The 17,673-nt window shown below is 42.7% G+C and overlaps 1 protein-coding gene across 1 annotated transcript in view; it reads right to left on the bottom strand.

Annotated features, from left to right (window-relative positions):
- LOC126354637 (echinoderm microtubule-associated protein-like CG42247) overlaps window positions 1-17,673 on the bottom strand; it is a 287,858-nt gene that overhangs the window by 133,029 nt on the left and 137,156 nt on the right. The window contains exons 4-5 of the mRNA XM_050004406.1: window positions 10,503-10,647; window positions 4,960-5,109 (exon numbers count right to left, since the gene is read on the bottom strand). Of these exons, the coding sequence (XP_049860363.1) occupies window positions 4,960-5,109; window positions 10,503-10,647 (295 nt within the window). The remainder of the gene's footprint in view (window positions 1-4,959; window positions 5,110-10,502; window positions 10,648-17,673) is intronic.

The raw sequence follows: 17,673 nt of genomic DNA on the forward strand, positions 1-17,673 counted from the left end.
TACTAATGTTAGGTTGATACAGAAAATTAAAAATTTGAAATGCGAAACCAGATATATTCAAGAAATTCTGTTGGATATTATCGAAATTAACGAACAGAAAATGCTACTGATTAAGTGGAGAAACAGACAATAAACGTAAGGAAGGCGTAATCAACTTCGATTCCATCTATAACACTAATTTTGCTTACAAAACTCCACATTGCTCATGATTATGCATTATTACAGTATTTTCATGATATCTGGTTTATAATGTTGACTGGTACCACTAAAGTTTTACAAAATGTGTTCTGAAAGCAACATTTTGTCTTGGATTGTTTGGATAAAGTGTAACCTAACTCGGGCATCCAACGACATGAATGCAAGAAACCTTTCAGAACAATCTCAAACTGGTAAACCTTCCGGGATGTAAGGTCGTGCTCCATGAAACTCTTCAGCTCCAGCGCAGCTCTGGACGAAATGTTAGGAGCTGAAGAGTTTCATGGACCCCGACCTTACATCCCGGAAGGTTTACCGGAAGATATGTCATCCGGTCATGAAAGCCTTCATACTAATCTCAAACTGGCCTAGAGAACTGACTTTTGATAACGTAGAAGGGAATCAAGATTGATCTTGTCTCCTAGTTTGAAACTTGTTTGTGATCCATGTCAGCTGAACTGCACAGATCGTAACATTGCATGTTGCATTGTGTTGAAAGTATTTGATTTCTATTTCGGCGACATTCAATAAAGGTTCGTAACAACAGAAAAATCTGACTGGTTGTAAACCTAAGAATTATCTGAAGCCCCGAAGCAACTGATAATAACAATAATAACACCAGTAGTAAAATTTAAAAAATCAGAACTGCCAACTATATTTTGTATGCGAGCGAGAAAATAGTCTTCAAACGTGAAAAATAACACTAGTAATTACTGTGTTGTACAGTTAAGTACCGTCTAATTCTACACGCGCAGTTACATTTCGTAATCCTTCTTATAGAGAGTACATTTGAGTATTTCACTTTGCTTTCTCGTTCGATTCGCAACCCCACCTGCCTCCCCCCTCCCCACGCTTCATTGTTCTCGCTCTACTCACAGCAGAAAAATCTTATTTCCGCTCTGCTACTGTTGTGCCCTAATAACCCCTTCCCTCTTCCCCACCCACCGCTCTGACGTTATCGTGCTGTTTTCAAGATTTGCATGCAGGGAGCAGTGTTATTAAGTTCACGAAATTTTCAAAGTAGCCCGTCTTGTGTTATGCAGCACCTTTCATGATGTGTTCTCACGGAGGTTTATGTGATTCTCTGTTACCAGTTGTTAAGACATTGGACTCACATTCGAAAGGAATGAACTTCTTACCACCGTCACCATCTCGCCATCCAGATTTAGATTCATCGTGGTTTCCCTAAATAACTTCAGACGAATGGCGGCACAACTCGTATGGAGAAGCTATTGATGATATTCTGACATAATTTTCGAATCATAACTTGCGTTCGTCTAGTTCCCTTATTGTAGACGAGGTGTTAACGCGTCATATTTATTTAGGTCGTCGTGGATGAAATGTTTTACTATGTCCCATGTATAATAGTGAAGTCTCCAAAACGACAATGAGATGATAAACATAAAGCAAGCAACATGAAAACTGAATATGTTCTCATTGTGGCAGTACTGCGCAAAATTACCAAATGAAGATCAGGAGAGCAGCATAATGTGGACATAGTAAACAATTACCTGTACGATAATATACGACAATAAGACGGTGTTAGAGAATGCTATATCTACATCTACATACATACTCCGCAGTCCACCATACGGTGCGTGGCGGAGGGTACCTCGTGCCACAACTAGCATCTTCTCTCCCTGTTCCACTCCCAAACAGAATGACTGTCTATATTCCTCTGTACGAGCCGTAATCTCTCTTATCTTTGGGGTATTTCCGCGAAATGTAAGTTGGCGGCAGTAAAATTGTATTGCAGTCAGCCTCAAATGGTGGTTCTCTAAATTTCCTCAGTAGCGATTCACGAAAAGAACGCCTCCTTTCCTCTAGAGACTCCCACTTTAGTTCCTGAAGCATTTCCGTAACACTCGCGTGATGATCAAATCTAGCAGCCCGCCTCTGAAGTGCTTGTATGTCCTCCCTCAATACGACCTTATAGGGATCCCAAACGCTCGATCAGAACTCAAGAATAGGTCGTATTAGTGTTTTATAAGCCGTCTCCTCGTATAGCGCGCGGAAAGAATGAACACCTATCATTCCGTATGAGCTCTGATTTCCCTTATTTTATCGTGGTGATCGTTCCTATGTAGGTCGGTGTCAACAAAATATTTTCACTTTCGGGGGAGAAAGTAGGTGATTGGAATTCCGTGAGAAGATTCCGTCGCAAGGAAAAACGCCTTTCTTTTATTGATTTTCAGCCCAAATCCTGTATCATTTCTGTGACACTCTCTCCCATATTTCGCGATAATACAAAACGTGCTGCCTTTCTTTGAACAGTTTTGTTGTACTCCGTCAGTCCTATCTGGTAAGGATCCCACACCGCGCAACAGTATTCTAAAAGAGGACGGACAAGCGTAGTGTAGGTAATCTCCTTAGTAGGTCTGTTACATTTCTAAGAGTCCTGCCGATAAAACGCAGTCTTTGGTTAGCCTACCTCACAACTTCTTCTGTGTGTTCCTTCGAATTTAAGTTGTTCGTAATTGTAATACCTAGGTATCTACTTGAATTTACGACTTTAAGGTTAGACTGATTTATCATGCAACCGAAGTTTAACGAGGTTCTTTTAGCACTCATGTGGATGACCTCGCACTTTTCGTTATTTAGGGTCAACTGCCACTTTTCGCGCCATTCCGATATTTCTTCTAAATCGTTTTGCAGTTTGTTTTGATCTTCTGATGACTTTATTAGTCGATAAACGACAGCGTCATCTGCAAACAGCCGAAGATGACTGCTCAGATTGTCTCCCAAACCGTTTATATAGATAAGGAACAGCAAAGGGCCACCCCATGTAACTCCAACAGTGAAGTACAGAGGAGGTGGTGTTACGGTATGGGGGTGTTTCCGTGGTTGGGATGGGGTTGCCTTATTGCGCTTAAGAAAACTCTAAATGCACAAGAATATGAAAATGTTTTACAGTACTGTGTACTGCGTACAGTATAGGAACAGTTCGATGACAATGATAGTATCAGCGTGACAATGTACTCTACAATAAATCAGCATATTTGAGGGAATAGTTAGTGGAGAATAACATTTCTGAAATGGATTGGTCTTGCCCAGATTCCCGACGTGAAACCAGTTGTTTGCTTTTTGGAATGAGTTTTAACGCCTACTTCACTCCAGATCTCACTTTGCAACATCACTGCCTCCTTTGGTTTCGACTCTTGAAGAAGAGTGTGCTGTCAATCCTCCACAGACCTTCAAACACCTTATTGGAAGTATCGTGCACCAGGGTCCACGCCGTCATAAAGGTGAACGCTGAACTCACACTATATTACAGTCCAGTAATAGGTGTCTGGATAGTGGGAAAACAACAGTGGGACACCGACATATTGTGTAGCTAGGTGGGGTGGTTAGGCTATAACTTCCTCTAGATGAAATACAAGCTCTGGCCGGAAAAGGGTGGGGAACGAGTTGATCGTGTTCTTTTTGAAGGATCTATCCAGTACTGGGCTTTAGTGAAACTACCTGAAATTTAAATCTGGATAGCACACAGTCTTTCGTGATAAGCCCTTTGACTGTCTAATATGGCTCGTCTACATTTCTCTCCCGTGTCAACTTCATCTCGAAGTAGCACATGTAACTAACGTCCTTGATCGTTTGTTGTTTGTTCTCCAGGCTCTGTTTTGGCCTACACTCTTTTCTCCACTACGGCTCTTTCTACACCATTGATGTTATTCCCTGCTATCTTAAAACATCAAACTGCCCCTCTTCCAGTCCGTATTTTTCACGTACTCTTTTCCTTAGCCAATCTCTACTCCTTTCCCCTATTCCGTGATACACTTAAAAACAATCTACACCAGACGTAAATTCACAGTAACTTTTTTTTCCTCAAATAAAGGCATTTGATACTAGTAGCATTCTTCTAGTGAGGAATGCCCTCTTTGCCTGTGCTGTAAGTTTGGTATGACCACCTTGCTTCGTACACCATGTGTTGTTTTTCTTCACATCGTGTACTTCATGCGCCACAATTTTGGCGTTCCGTTTATCGCTACTCTCATCCTTCCTTTTTTCTTAGCTTTACCATTAGTTCATATTCGATGTTCACTATACCAATCCAAACAGCTACTGTAAGTCTTCCTAACGTTCGCCAAGTATAGCAATGTTGTCAGTCAACCTTACCATTGGTCAGCAGCACTCCGTCTTCAGGCCATGAGTGGCCCATCGAGACCATGCGACCGCTATGTCATCCTCAGCTCAGGATGCAGATAGGAGGGGCGTGTGGTCAGCACACCGCTCTACCGGTCGTTATGATGGTTTCCTTTGACCGTAACCGCTACTATTCGGTCCAGTAGCTCCTTAATTGGCATCACGAGGCTGAGTGCACCACGAAAAATGGTAACAGCGTATGGCGGCCCGGATGGTCACCCATCCAAGTGCCAGCCACGCCCGACAGCGCTTAACATTGGTGATCTGACGGGAACCGGTGTATCCACTGCATCACACCATTGGCCATAAATTTTAATCCCCCATCTGAATACTTCTATCATTTCTGTGATTGCTTTTCGAAGTATAGGTTGAACAGTTGGGGAGAAAGACTGCATCACTGCCTTATGCTGTTCCATCTAAGGATATTTCTGATTTGGAAACGTTGTTTTAAATTTGTAGATATTATAGCAGCCATAGACGTGTACTTGGCAGACATTCCAGAATAGTATTTGGAGGGTACAATCTTCTTACAGAGTAACCGTTCTACAAAGTGAATCGATCCAAAAGGCAAATGAGCTACATGGCACCGTTGAGTGCACTGTCAGGATGTTGGGTACTCACCAGAGGATGTCCTCGGTGTGCCCCGTGTAGTGCCGCTGGCAGTCCTCGTCCCGGTCGTACAGCACGGCGACTGCGGCCACGTAGTACAGCATCTCCCCCGTCGGCAGCACCCACAGGTTCCGGTGAGAGTCCGTGCCGCGGTACCCGTATCTGACGTCACTGTCAAGGGCTTTCTATACACCACACCACAGGTAATGAACACTACTAACTTCGCTGCTTGCGTACTTTTAGTATCAACCTTTTCAGACCCACTACCCACAATTACGTACATAAAATTTTGCTGTCTCTTTCGTGAAACAGAAATATATTTCCCCAGTGGAAAGCGCATGTACCCATTTGTGAATGTTCAATTTTTTTATCATGTACAAGTACTGCCAACTGTTGGACTTCACCATACAATATCAAAAAGACGGTGTAGCAGTACGCAACATCCTGTGACCGCCAGAATACACGGAAGTGTTTGGGTAGTTATATTACAATGTGTGTACGAACATCATTGTTATTGTTATAGTGCATAGTATTTACAGAATGACCAGTTTATTTATTACAAAGATGAATGTTGCAGAATTAGTTATTTTAGCCCATAAAAAGAAGCCAAGTGTACAAAGCATGTTTTGAAAACAGGTACAAGTACATATTTTTGTATAAATCTTGCATTTAAAATCATTAAAAAATCGTCTAAGAGCATTACAGTACGAAGGAAAAGTTTTCTTCGTCCAGAAAAAAATCAGGTCTGAAAGGATTAACTGCCAGGAGTAGATGAAAAGCAGTGCAGCTCCAGCTGTAGCTAGACGGTTCGTATCCGAATGGTGGCACAAATTTTCAACAACCGTGTCCGATCAGTAATGAAAAGAAGAGGGCTCCTACCAATCTGGCAAAACCAGAAACGCCGGAACGAAGCTGCGGAACGCAAGACCAGAGAAGGCGGTGAGGAAACAGCGGCCAATTGTACGCGGAATTGGACCACGCCGTGCTAGGCGCTGCCCCAGCAAGACGTGTACAAAAGCGTCAGTGGGTGTTAGCCTGCTATCACAACTATCAACTATAGGTGGAAGCATAAGCGGCCAATGACATTACTAGCTAGGGCACAACCACCTATAGCAAGCTAACATACACCAACCAGCGACAAACGTCGGTAAGTCCCTGCATATCAGCAACGTTGACTGGAAATTACCAGCTGGTATTAAAGCCGACCAACAGGCCACATCAGGGAAACCGACGAGCTCACCCACTGACGCACAAACAAATCGCCAACATCACCCTACATTGTGCATCCGATATATGACATATCGGACACAAAAACGATAGTAAACCTAACTGTTGCAGGTTGCCGCCGAGTAACAGCACCGCACAACGTCAAAGGCATCGCCATGCATAATACCCACTACTAACAAAGCCTACCCTTGCCTGACCTGTCGCAGGCAGCAAGACATCCGCTACTGCTCTTACCACCCGACCTAACTATCGCAGAAGTTTTTTTTTTCACTATCTCATGCCTTGGCACTTTTTTCCTCTGCCCTTTAGACGGCTACCCTTCGTTCGACTTCGACCCAATCTATCTCCAGATGAGCGCGTATGAATGGTTAACTTTAACCAGACGTACGCAGACATCTCAGTACCTACATCCTGCGACACCTCACTCTAGTGAAAACTAACCCTTATAAATAAACTGGAAGCAGACTTGATCGCTTAAGTTTTTTAATGGTGACCGCTTTCGATCTTTTTATCAGACCATCTTCGGACCTACAATAAACAGGAATTGATACGTACACATAAAGGACGAAATCATATATTCATGAAGCAGTAAATAACGTCTGCCGCAGGCAATGACGCATGGCAATTCTCTTGTTTGTGGCTGGTGGTGTACTTCAACGTGAAGCACACCAGCCTCTAATTAAAAACATGAATACATGATGCCCCACCCACCGTCTCCGGCATTACGTCATGGATAGCCAGTCACGTAAGTTGCATTTCTGCCGCTTAAGGAAGTAACGTGGTAGTTACTTTAAGTCATTATTACCATCTATAGGACTTATAAAACATGTTAAAATCTTAAAGCTTATAAAATATTGTGTAAAAAGGTAATTACTGCGACGTAAAGAGTGTGGCCTTCTATCATGTACTGTTATCGATCAACGCAAAGATGATGCCACTCTAGTAACATGGCTACCTACTCGTCTTACTAGGGCCAAAGAGGCTGTAATGCTATTGTAAACATAATACTGCCATTAATCTGTATATTTTAAAATTTTTTGATCCATAATAATTCTAAAAAATTAAGCAAATACTATCACGAGAGAAAGCTTTTATTAACTGTAGTTTATCTGTTTGAAATAACCTCTTTGACGTAGGTGGAATAAATGTATTAAAACATATTTTGTAAATAATTATCTAATATTTCAAGTACAACTGTAATTAATTACGTCAATTTTGTATGTTTATGCTGTCATGCAATTGTGGATGGTTCATACTTAGGTTTTTTGTAAGCAGAAGTGTAAATTGAAAAGGTGTAGGGATCATAGGTAGAACGGAACTTCGTTCTGTGGTGTAATGGAAAAGGTGGTGGGGAGCGCGAGTGAGAATTGGCGCGCAAGTGGCATATACAGACGGTAGCTGCACTGCAAGTGGTGAACACGCATTGCTTTGGTCAAGCACTAGAGGCCCCGAATTTACCTGCAAGACTGGGTTTTGGCCTCGGACGTGTTCTACATGATTGGAGCAGTACGGCAATAAATTAATAGCTCAGAAATTAGCAATTCCATCGTCGCCACCAAGAGGAAGACAGAGCTATGTACATTAAGAGCCGTGCCAGCGCAATGTTACTACGCAGCACCGCCTCACGCCACCTTCGACATCAGTAACAGGCAAACTACTTTATTTAGAAGTGTATCACAGTATGAACCATCCATCTTCAATCAGTGGGATATAAGTGTTAAATGTACCTTTGTGTTTAACCGTGATTTTCCTATGTCATTTACCTCAGTAGGGTCCTTACCTAAACGAATTTATTCCGAGTATCCTGATGTTTATGGAAGCTCGAATAATAGTAAATTACAGGCAGGAGTACTGTTTTGGTAGTAAATTCTGAAAATCATTATTAAATACTAAAGTTTGCACGTATCAATTTAAGGGCCACCATGAGGATAAGTTTTCAATAGTATTTCTGAAAGTAAAGTAACGTAATTGTTTAACTGCAACGATCTTAACAGTAATTGTTCGTGTTGCTTCTCCATGTCAAAGAAATCCAGACAAATATTAGTGTTAATAAAACGGTAACAAATAACAGTCCTAAAGAAATGAAATATAGTCGTGTTAAATAATAGTTTTGGTCATATGAACGATAGCTATAAGTTTAATATTTTTTATCCTTGTTGAAACATATGTGTATCTTCTTTAAATAATTACTGAAGTCTAGTGATAAATTCAATAAGTAACAGAAAGTGGGATTAATAGTACTTATTGCCAAGTGACCGTAGTAAGTGAAGGTAGTTATTTATTCAGCGTCGAAAATTGACTTCATCTTTTTGTGTAGACACTGTGCCCGATTTTGGCTGGCGGATGTTTTATTAAGCGAAACAGTTTATTGTTATAATAGGCTTTGTCTGATAAAAGGTTTCCAAAAGTAATTATTCACACTGCTTTTCGCCCAAACTGTATTATTCTGAGAAAAATAGTTCGATACTTTACCATTGGGTTGAACACGGTTAAAATCTCTCTTCGAGAGTCGATGGTTTGGAGTGCTAGTGCTCAGTGATTTTGTGGTGGTGTTCCTGCCGCTACGTGCTGCACAGTTCTGACATTCCGAATCGCGGATCTTCCGTCTTTACAGTGGTAGAACTTAAATGTTATGGTAGCGTATTGACGAGAAGGCGAAAGTACCGTTGCAAGGCTACCCGTGGAGAAAGCGTTCTGGTCGCTCTAAAGTTGCCAGGGAGACCAAACGAAGGTCGATCAGTACATGATACAAGTAAGTGATATGCACATGAGTTCCTGTTACCATTAACATTTTAATTGAAAGACATCTCGTCAAAATAACTTCTAAATTGTTACGACTGATATGCGATATCAGTAGTGGAATATTACAGAAATTTTATAAAGTAGGAGCTATATTACCGTTACTGTAGTTGGTCTGCATAGGATGCAACGCGATGGCTATCATGAGCATAAAATTAATGACATTGTGCCAATAACCGTGGGCGGGGCTTCATGTATTTAATTAGAGGCTGGTGGTCTTTACGTGCAGTACACCATCAGCCACAAACAAGATGATTGCCACGCACCACCGCCTCCGGCAGACATTCATGGTATATCAGTGTTATTTACTGCTTGATTAATATATGATTTCGTCTTTTATATGTTCATACCAATTCCAGTTTATTGTAGGTCCGAAGCTGATCTGATATAAAGTTTGAAACCGGTCAGCATTAAAAAAGTTAAGCGATAAAGACTGCTTCCAGTTTATTTATAATAATTACAGATCGCTGTTTTTTTATATAAGAACTATGCTCTTTCAGGGGGTAGGAGGTCAAACGGGCCGACTTGGAGCAGGAGAGGCACCACAGGACATTTTAATTTCCACTGTCTACACTTTTACAAATAAATTTATAAAACTTTGTCAGCATGACCAGAAAGGATTCAGGATTCACACTCACAACAGTGGAGGTTGACAAACATGACAAAATATTTTTTTTTACATGTGAAATTTCATCATTTTTTCAGTTACTGTTGGCAGAATTTGATGCTGTAGGTACACTTTTCTTCATAAGTAGGAGATACTCTCCGATGAATTTTGCACAGCATACAAACCATACTTACAGATGCATGAAACTCAAGAATTTATTTAATTTATTAAAAAATGAATAAGCGGTTACATTTTAAACTTCGTGTTTAGAAAAAACTCAAATTTTATTGTTAATTATCTAAATTTTTACCACAGCTTTTAATAGATTTGGTAAATTCTAGAATTTCATACACCTGTAACTATGGTTCGTATGCTGTGCAAAATTCATCGAAAAATCTCTCCTAGTTGAGAAGAAAAGTGTACCTATAGGAACAAATGCAACCAATAATAAGTGGAAAACTGATGAAATTTCAGATACAAGAAAAAAATTATTTTGTTACGTTTTTGAACTTCAACTGCTATGGGTGTGAATCCCGAATCTTTCGTGGTCATGCTAAAAAGTTTTATAAATTTATTTGTAAAAGTACAGACAATGGAAATTAAAATGTCCTGTAGTGCCTCTCCTGCTCCAAGTCAGCCCGTTTGACGTCCTGTCCCCCTTAAAATGTTCAACGCTTGCTCAATTTGTGATGCTATTTCTCTCGACTAAATCACCCAAGCTTTCTGAAATTCTAATGATTTATTTGTTTGTACACGTACGGGTACGTCACATCTGCTGATTTCCGTCCCTTTTGGATAATTCCTTCCTGGTGCGTCGTCATTTTTTTTTTTTTTTTGAATAAGTACAAGCGGTTTTGTTTCCGCAACTGTTGCAGGCAGACGCAGTGCCCCTGCTGCTCGCCGGGCGGTCGTGCAAGGATACACCCAGGCGAGCTGGAGGCGCTTCTCGGGCGGCGCGGTGTCGCTGGGCGGGTGGTGCAGCGGCGGGTAGAAGGTGCGTCGCATGCCGCGGATCGTCACGCGGACCGGCTCCTCCTTCAGCACCTCCAGCAGCGTGTAGTCGGACACTGCAACACGCGTGTAACCTCACTGCAGTCGGACCTCCCCAAAATGCCGCTGCAAACTGCACAGAAAGCGCATGCTGACTCACGTGTGTGGACCGACCGGTTCCAACTAAGTATTCTGTTTTTCTATATGAAATACAGTGCGGTAGCCTTGTTGGAGTCTGGTTAGAAAAAATCGAATGGTACTGAAACGTCACTCGTCCGCCCTCGGAGCTTCCGTAGGCTCAAACGATGTCAAACTCGATGCCGCGACAAGAATCCAGTGCTGAGTTGCGACAAATTGCTCCACAGATTGATCTGGAAACATTTATTCTCGAACATAATTAATTCTCTACGCTTTTACACATGTAAAATCAGTTTAAATGTCCGCCCCAATAGCTGAATGGTCAGCGCGTTGGAACACCACGCATGCGGGCCCGGGTTCGATTCCCGGCTCGGGGTGGGAGATTTTCTCTTCTCAGGGCCTGGTCGTTGTGCTGTCCTCATCATCATTTCATCCCCGTTGTCGACGCACAAGTCGCCCAATGTGGCGTCGCACTCAATAAGACTTGCACTTGGCGGCCGAACTTCCCACCTGGGAACTTCTGGCCACTGATGCCATACGTTCATTTCCATTTGCATCAGTTTAAATGCGATGTTGTTTGTATTAGGTGAAGGACTGAAAAAAAGTGGTTCAAATGACTCTGAGCACTATGGGACTCAACCGCTGTGGTAATTAGTCCCCTAGAACTTAGAACTAATTAAACCTAACTAACCTAAGGACATCACACACATCCATGCCCGAGGCAGGATTCGAACCTGCGACCGTAGCAGTCGCACGGTTCCGGACTGCGCGCCTAGAACCGCGAGACCACCGCGGCCGGCGAAGGACTGAACTTTGCAACTACACCAATAGGACAACTTTCAACAAATTTTGTGAGTAGTGTTGAAGAAGCGTGTAACTTATTTTTTTGGTGTTACAGAAGAAATAAGAAAATTCCTCCTGTACGCAGCAACTTACACTTCACAGGAAGAAATGCACTACTAGTTATGTCAAACATTAACAGCAACTGCCACTACCTAAAATTTGACAGCAGTAACATATATGGCAAACTGTGTACTGTGTTGTAGGAATTATTTCAGATCCTGTCCCCTTAACTGACAAGCCTGTCATTGCTATAGAAGTCCATAATATAAGTAGACTTATATTGCTGTTATTTATGTACACTCATCATTTTGAAGAAATCGTTGCACATGCAGTTGTTTATTCCTCTATATCAGATGCCACTGATGATAGGTTATAAACCCAAGGACTGGTTTTGGCAAATAAAACCTTTGTAGTGCACCTCTCAGTGTACAGAAGATTTCTTTTAATATATACCTGAAAGTTGTGGAGCATGCAGCACCTATCAGTGAAGATTTTTAAGTCAGTATTTTTTAAAAGAAGAAACCTTGGACTCGGAAACAGTAAAGTGACTTTAAATTACCTACATTCGATTTACTTTCAGTAATTATTGTACTTGCTATTTTCCTCCCCTGATGTTCCAGTATTATTTAGATGTCTACACTACTGGCCATTAAAATTGCTACACCACGAAGACGACGTGCTACAGAAGTGAAATTTAACCGACAGGGAGAAGATGCTGTGATATGCAAATGATCAGCTTTTCATAGCATTTACACAAGTTTGGCGCCGGTAGCGACACCTACAACGTGCTGACATGAGGAAAGTTTCCAACCGATTTCTCATACACAAACAGCAGTTGACCGGCGTTGCCTGGTGAAACGTTGTTGTGATGCCTCGTGTAAGGAGGAGAAATGCGTACCATCAAGTTTCCGACTTTGGTAAAGGTCGGATTGTAGCCTATCGCGATTGCGGTTTATCGAATCGCGACGTTGCTGCTCGCTGGTTGTTAGCAGAATATGGAATCGGTGGATTCACGAGGGTAATACGGAATGCGGGGCTGGATCCCAACGGCTTCGTATCACTAGCAGTCGAGATGAAAGGCGTCCTATCCGCATGGCTGTAACGGATCGTGCAGCTACGTCTCGATCCCTGAGTCAACAGATGGGGACGTTTGCAAAACAACAACCATCTGCACGAACAGTTCGACGACGTTTGCAGCAGAATGGACTATCAGTTCGGAGACCATGGCTGCGGTTACCCTTGACAGACTCGAGCGCCTGCGACGGTGGACGAACCTGGGCCCACGGATGGCAAAACGTCATTTTTTTCGGATGTATCCAGATTCTGTTTACGGCATCATGATGGTCGCATCCGTGTTTGTCGACATCGCGGTGAACGCACATTGGAAGCGTGTATTCGTCATCGCCATACTGGCGTATTATCCGGCGTAATGGTTTGGGGTGCCATTGTTTACAAGTCTCGGACACCCCTTTTTTCATATTGACGGCACTGTGAAAAGTGGACGTTACATTTCAGATGTGTTACGACCCGTGGCTCTATCCTTCATTCGATCCCTGCGAAACCCTACATTTCAGCAGGATAATGCACGACCGCATGTCGCAGGTCCTGTACGGGCTTTTCTGGATACAGAAAATGTCCGACTGCTGGCCTGGCCAGCACGTTCTCCAGATCTCTCACCAATTGAAAACGTCTGGTAAATGGTGGCTGAGAAACTAGCTCGTCACAATACGCCAGTCACTACTCTTGATGGACTGTGGTATCGTGTTGAAGCTGCATGGGCAGCTGTACCTGTACACGCCATCCAAGCTGTGTTTGACTCAAAGCCAAGGCGTATCAAGGCCGTTATTACGGCCAGAGGTCGTTGTTCTGGGTACTGATTTCTCAGGATCTATGCACCCAAACTGCGTGAAAATGTAATCACATGTCAGTTCTAGTATTATATATTTGTCCAATGAATATCCGTTTATCATCTTCATTTCTTCTTGTTGTAGCAATTTTAATGGCCAGTAGTGTATGTATTAGGACTAACTGTGCTGTAATACAGATATTGGTTTCTTTAACGAACAATGTATCCTGTTCTTAATGAGACATGTTTCCTTTCAGATGATCGACTGTATTTTGCAATTAATGGTGTTGGACTACGTACTGAAGGTGATGTAAGCAGAAATTTAGAGTCTGTTAAGAGCCGGTATTGGGGAAATGCTTTTCTTTCTTTCTAAGGAAAATCTGCGATACTAACATTATTTCTCAAGTTATACAAGCGCTTGATAATACAGACAAGCGTTACGGGAAAAGTGCCTCTTTCTATGAATGTTTCTTACTTTGTGTCAAAATGACTCATGACTAGGAACGAGAGGTCAGTGTTCTCCTGTTTCGGGTGATCTGCATATAGCCTCCCTCTTTCCTCCCCATAGCCACACGTTTAGCAGCATATTTACTAAAGCGTTACGGAGACATTTTCGTGTTTATAGTCACTGTGAGAGGTTCGCGCGAACTCTTGCCGCAGGGCCAGGAACAGGATACGGCGCATTTGCGACAGCTCGGGCCGCCTTGGGGTGTCACGTAGTGGGTTTTGAGCGGCGTGCTTCCGGATGGGCGCCGTATATATTTCGGCGCTATCGCGGCGCTAATGTATGCATCATGTCCGCCAGCTATTCCGGAGGCAGGCGGTCACGCCACCGCGCAGACCGAACCCCGCTCGTGGCGGCGACGCGAGAACCGTCTTCTACCAGACGTGCCCTATTGGCTCATGGAAACTGAGCCTGCGAAGCACAGAGTGTTCGTGGAGGACTTGTACTACAGCGATGCGATGTTAACACTTTTAAGTTCTTTTCCAGACACAGTTGGACTCACTCAGGTGTAGAATATGACCATCTCGTTCTATAATACTAGGGTCACTCCAAAAGAAATGCACATTATTTTTTTAAAATCCATCTTTTATTCTACATGTTTGAAAATTTTACAGTGTGTAGATACATCCTTTAGGAACAATATTTTCATTTCTCCACATAATTTCCATCCCTCCCAATGGCCTTACGCCATCTTGGAACCAGCGCCTGGATACACGGACCGTAAAATTCTGGACCAACCTGTTGGGGCCACTGTTTGGCAGCGTGCACAAGGAATTCATCATCGTCAAACCTTGTTCCACGAAGAGAGTCTTTAAGTTTCCCAAAGTGATGATAGTCACATGGAGCCAGGTCAGGACTGTAAGGCGGGAGTTTCAGTGTTGCCCATCCAAGTTTTGTGATCGCTTCCATGGTTTTTTGACTGACATGTGGCCGTGCATTGTCGTGCAACAGCAAAACACCCTGTTTTTGCCGATGTGGTCGAACACGACTCAGTCGAGCTTGAAGTTTCTTCAGTGTCGTCACATATGCATCAGAATTTATGGTGGTTCCACTTGGGATGATGTCCTTCGGAATAGAAAAACACCGTAGCCATAACTTTTCCAGCAGAAGGTGAAGTTTTGAATTTTTTTTTCTTGGGTGAACTGGATTGGATGTGGGCATTTCCCACTGTCTCGTTCTCACAGCACAGGAATTGTATGACAGCATGTTGCTTCTGACGAACATCAAGTGTAGCAGCCATCTTGAAGACATGCTGTGACGGGGCCACTCACGGGAACAGGTTGAACTAAGTTTGAAAACAAGCGGAAAGGATATGCCCACACACTGTAAAATTTTCATACATGCAGAATGAAAACTGTATGTTTACAAATAGTGTGCATTTCTTTTGGAGTGACCCTAGTATATCGCTGATTTTTGCGAGGTATTAAGTCAAGAAGCCTTCGAAAATTTTCTGTAAAATTGCTGTTCACACTTTCTGCAACGCGAGGGTTGTTTTCCTCGCTTCGTTATGGCTAGTGTGTAAAAAGGAAGGATAACGTCTAATGTCCTGTCGACGACCTGGTCGTTAGAGACGGTGCACAATTTCGAATTCTGGAAGGGTGAGCGAGGAAATGGGCTAACTACGGGAGTTGGAACTTCAATAGTGGCAACTATTTATTCACAACCGATACAAAATAGTTACATGTTTGCACATGTTACTGTCCTTCAAAGTAGTCTCCAGCGTTGTGTAGAACCTGTTGCCAGCTATGTGGAAGGCATAGTATACCGTTATCAGAGCCTGTTCCGTTGATAGTGAGAATGGAGCAGTCTACTGCCGGTCGAATCTCTGGAACAGTTCTGAAGCGAATGCCATGAAGTGGTTCCTTCATCTTCGGAATCAAATCAAAGTCACAAGGACTTAAGTTCGCGGAGTATGGTGGATGGTACAGTACTTCCCAGTCCCGTCGACAGAACAGAGCAGCCACACCCTGCGCTGTATGCGCCCGCGCATTGTCGTGCAAAATGATGGGTGGGCTGCGCAGAAAGTGTCACTGCTTCTTTCGCAAAGTTGGTCGTATTTGATGCTCCAAAAACGAACAGTAATACTGTGCTCTGACGGTCTGCCGTGAAGGAACGTAATGCGTTAGGACAACACCATCACAGTTGCACACGAGAATCATCATAACTTTAGACCGCTCCATTCGCACCATCAACAGAAAAGGCTACGCTTTCCACATCGCTGGCAACGAGTTCTCCACAACGCTGGTGACTACTTTGAAGGACAGTAACAGGTGCAAACATGTAATTCGTTTGTATCGGTTGTGAATAAATAGTTGCAACTATTTAAGTTTCAACCCTCGTATAATGGCATTCGCCTTAGTTAGGGAAATCACAGAAAACGTGAGCACGTATGTCTGTGTGCGAATTAGAGACCATCTCCATAACGGATCCGTTGTCTCACCACTGCGCCACCTCCTCCGGTGGCTAACTTGAGTAATGCAGTCGTCTAACCATTGTGTCACACTCATGTTCAATAGACCACACTGTAAAACTGTATAAGCATGTAAATATTACAAGAACATTAGATTTTTTTTCCTCCGTGGTCGTCACAGCTACGATATATTTGAGGAAAGGCGTCATTCTACCAGGCCGTATTTTAAAATACTTTGTTCCACACTACTGGTTTGCTACACGGTCCATTTTCATGTGAATCTATAGCAACAGATGTGGATGTCGTTGTTATGCACAAAAGCGAATAGCGTGCGATTTTTTGACAAGGACGATGTATCTATATCTACATCCATATTTCTTTTATTTTATTACGATGATCATTTCTCCCTAAGTAAGTGGACGTCAACAAACTATTTTCGCATTCGGAGGAGAAAATCGAAATTTCGTGAAAAGATCTATAGCAATGAAGAACACTATTTTTTAATGACTGCGACGACAACTGGCGTATCATGTCCGTGACACTCTCTTCCAGTTTCGCCAGCATACAAAACAAACTGCCTTTCTCTAACTATTTCGATGTCTTTCAGTCAGTATACATCTGTTGCTATGGATGTACTTGAAAATGGACCATGTTTGAAACTAACGGTGCAGAATAAAGCATTTTGTCTTTCTTCACATTAGTGGGAGTAACGTTTAACTGAAAATAGTGTCGATAGGATATCGCGCAATCATTGTCAACTGAATAGTCACTAATGACGATTTCACATCTACAACCAATAATTCCTCTACGAATCAAATCATTCTCTAGTGGTAGGCGGCGCCATTATAAAACAGTACAGTATACCACAGACGTTTTGACTGTCTTTGGAGCAGTCTTCTAAGGCCGACTAACTGGTGCTATTGTTCGCCTTATATACCGTTCTATTTCGGTTACCAGATGACTACCGATCTTACATTCTGTGATCCCATTGGATACTTCTAACTGAAGATTCCTATAAAGTAGTGGCTGTTGGGCGGGCTGCGCTACTCTGCAGGTACGCAATAGTGAATCTGGGGCTAATACCCCGGACTAGTGTTTCCCTGCTGCGGGGCATCGATACCAAACTACTTGCTCCGAAGCATTCCCTTCCATGCAAATGTGCCATGGATATCTGCTCCACCAATGTTCTATAAGCCAGTTAAAATCCTTGAACGCCATGCAATGTGCCTCGCTTTCCGCATGCGTTTACTTTCCCCCACATGGAGCCTCTACCTTCTGAACAATGTCCCACCGCTCCTTACCCACATTTGTACTATCCGCAAACTAGATTCGAATAACCTCATTGTTTCCAATCCGGTCAC

Source organism: Schistocerca gregaria, chromosome 3, assembly GCF_023897955.1.
Source record: "Schistocerca gregaria isolate iqSchGreg1 chromosome 3, iqSchGreg1.2, whole genome shotgun sequence".
Lineage (NCBI taxonomy): Eukaryota > Metazoa > Arthropoda > Insecta > Orthoptera > Acrididae > Schistocerca > Schistocerca gregaria.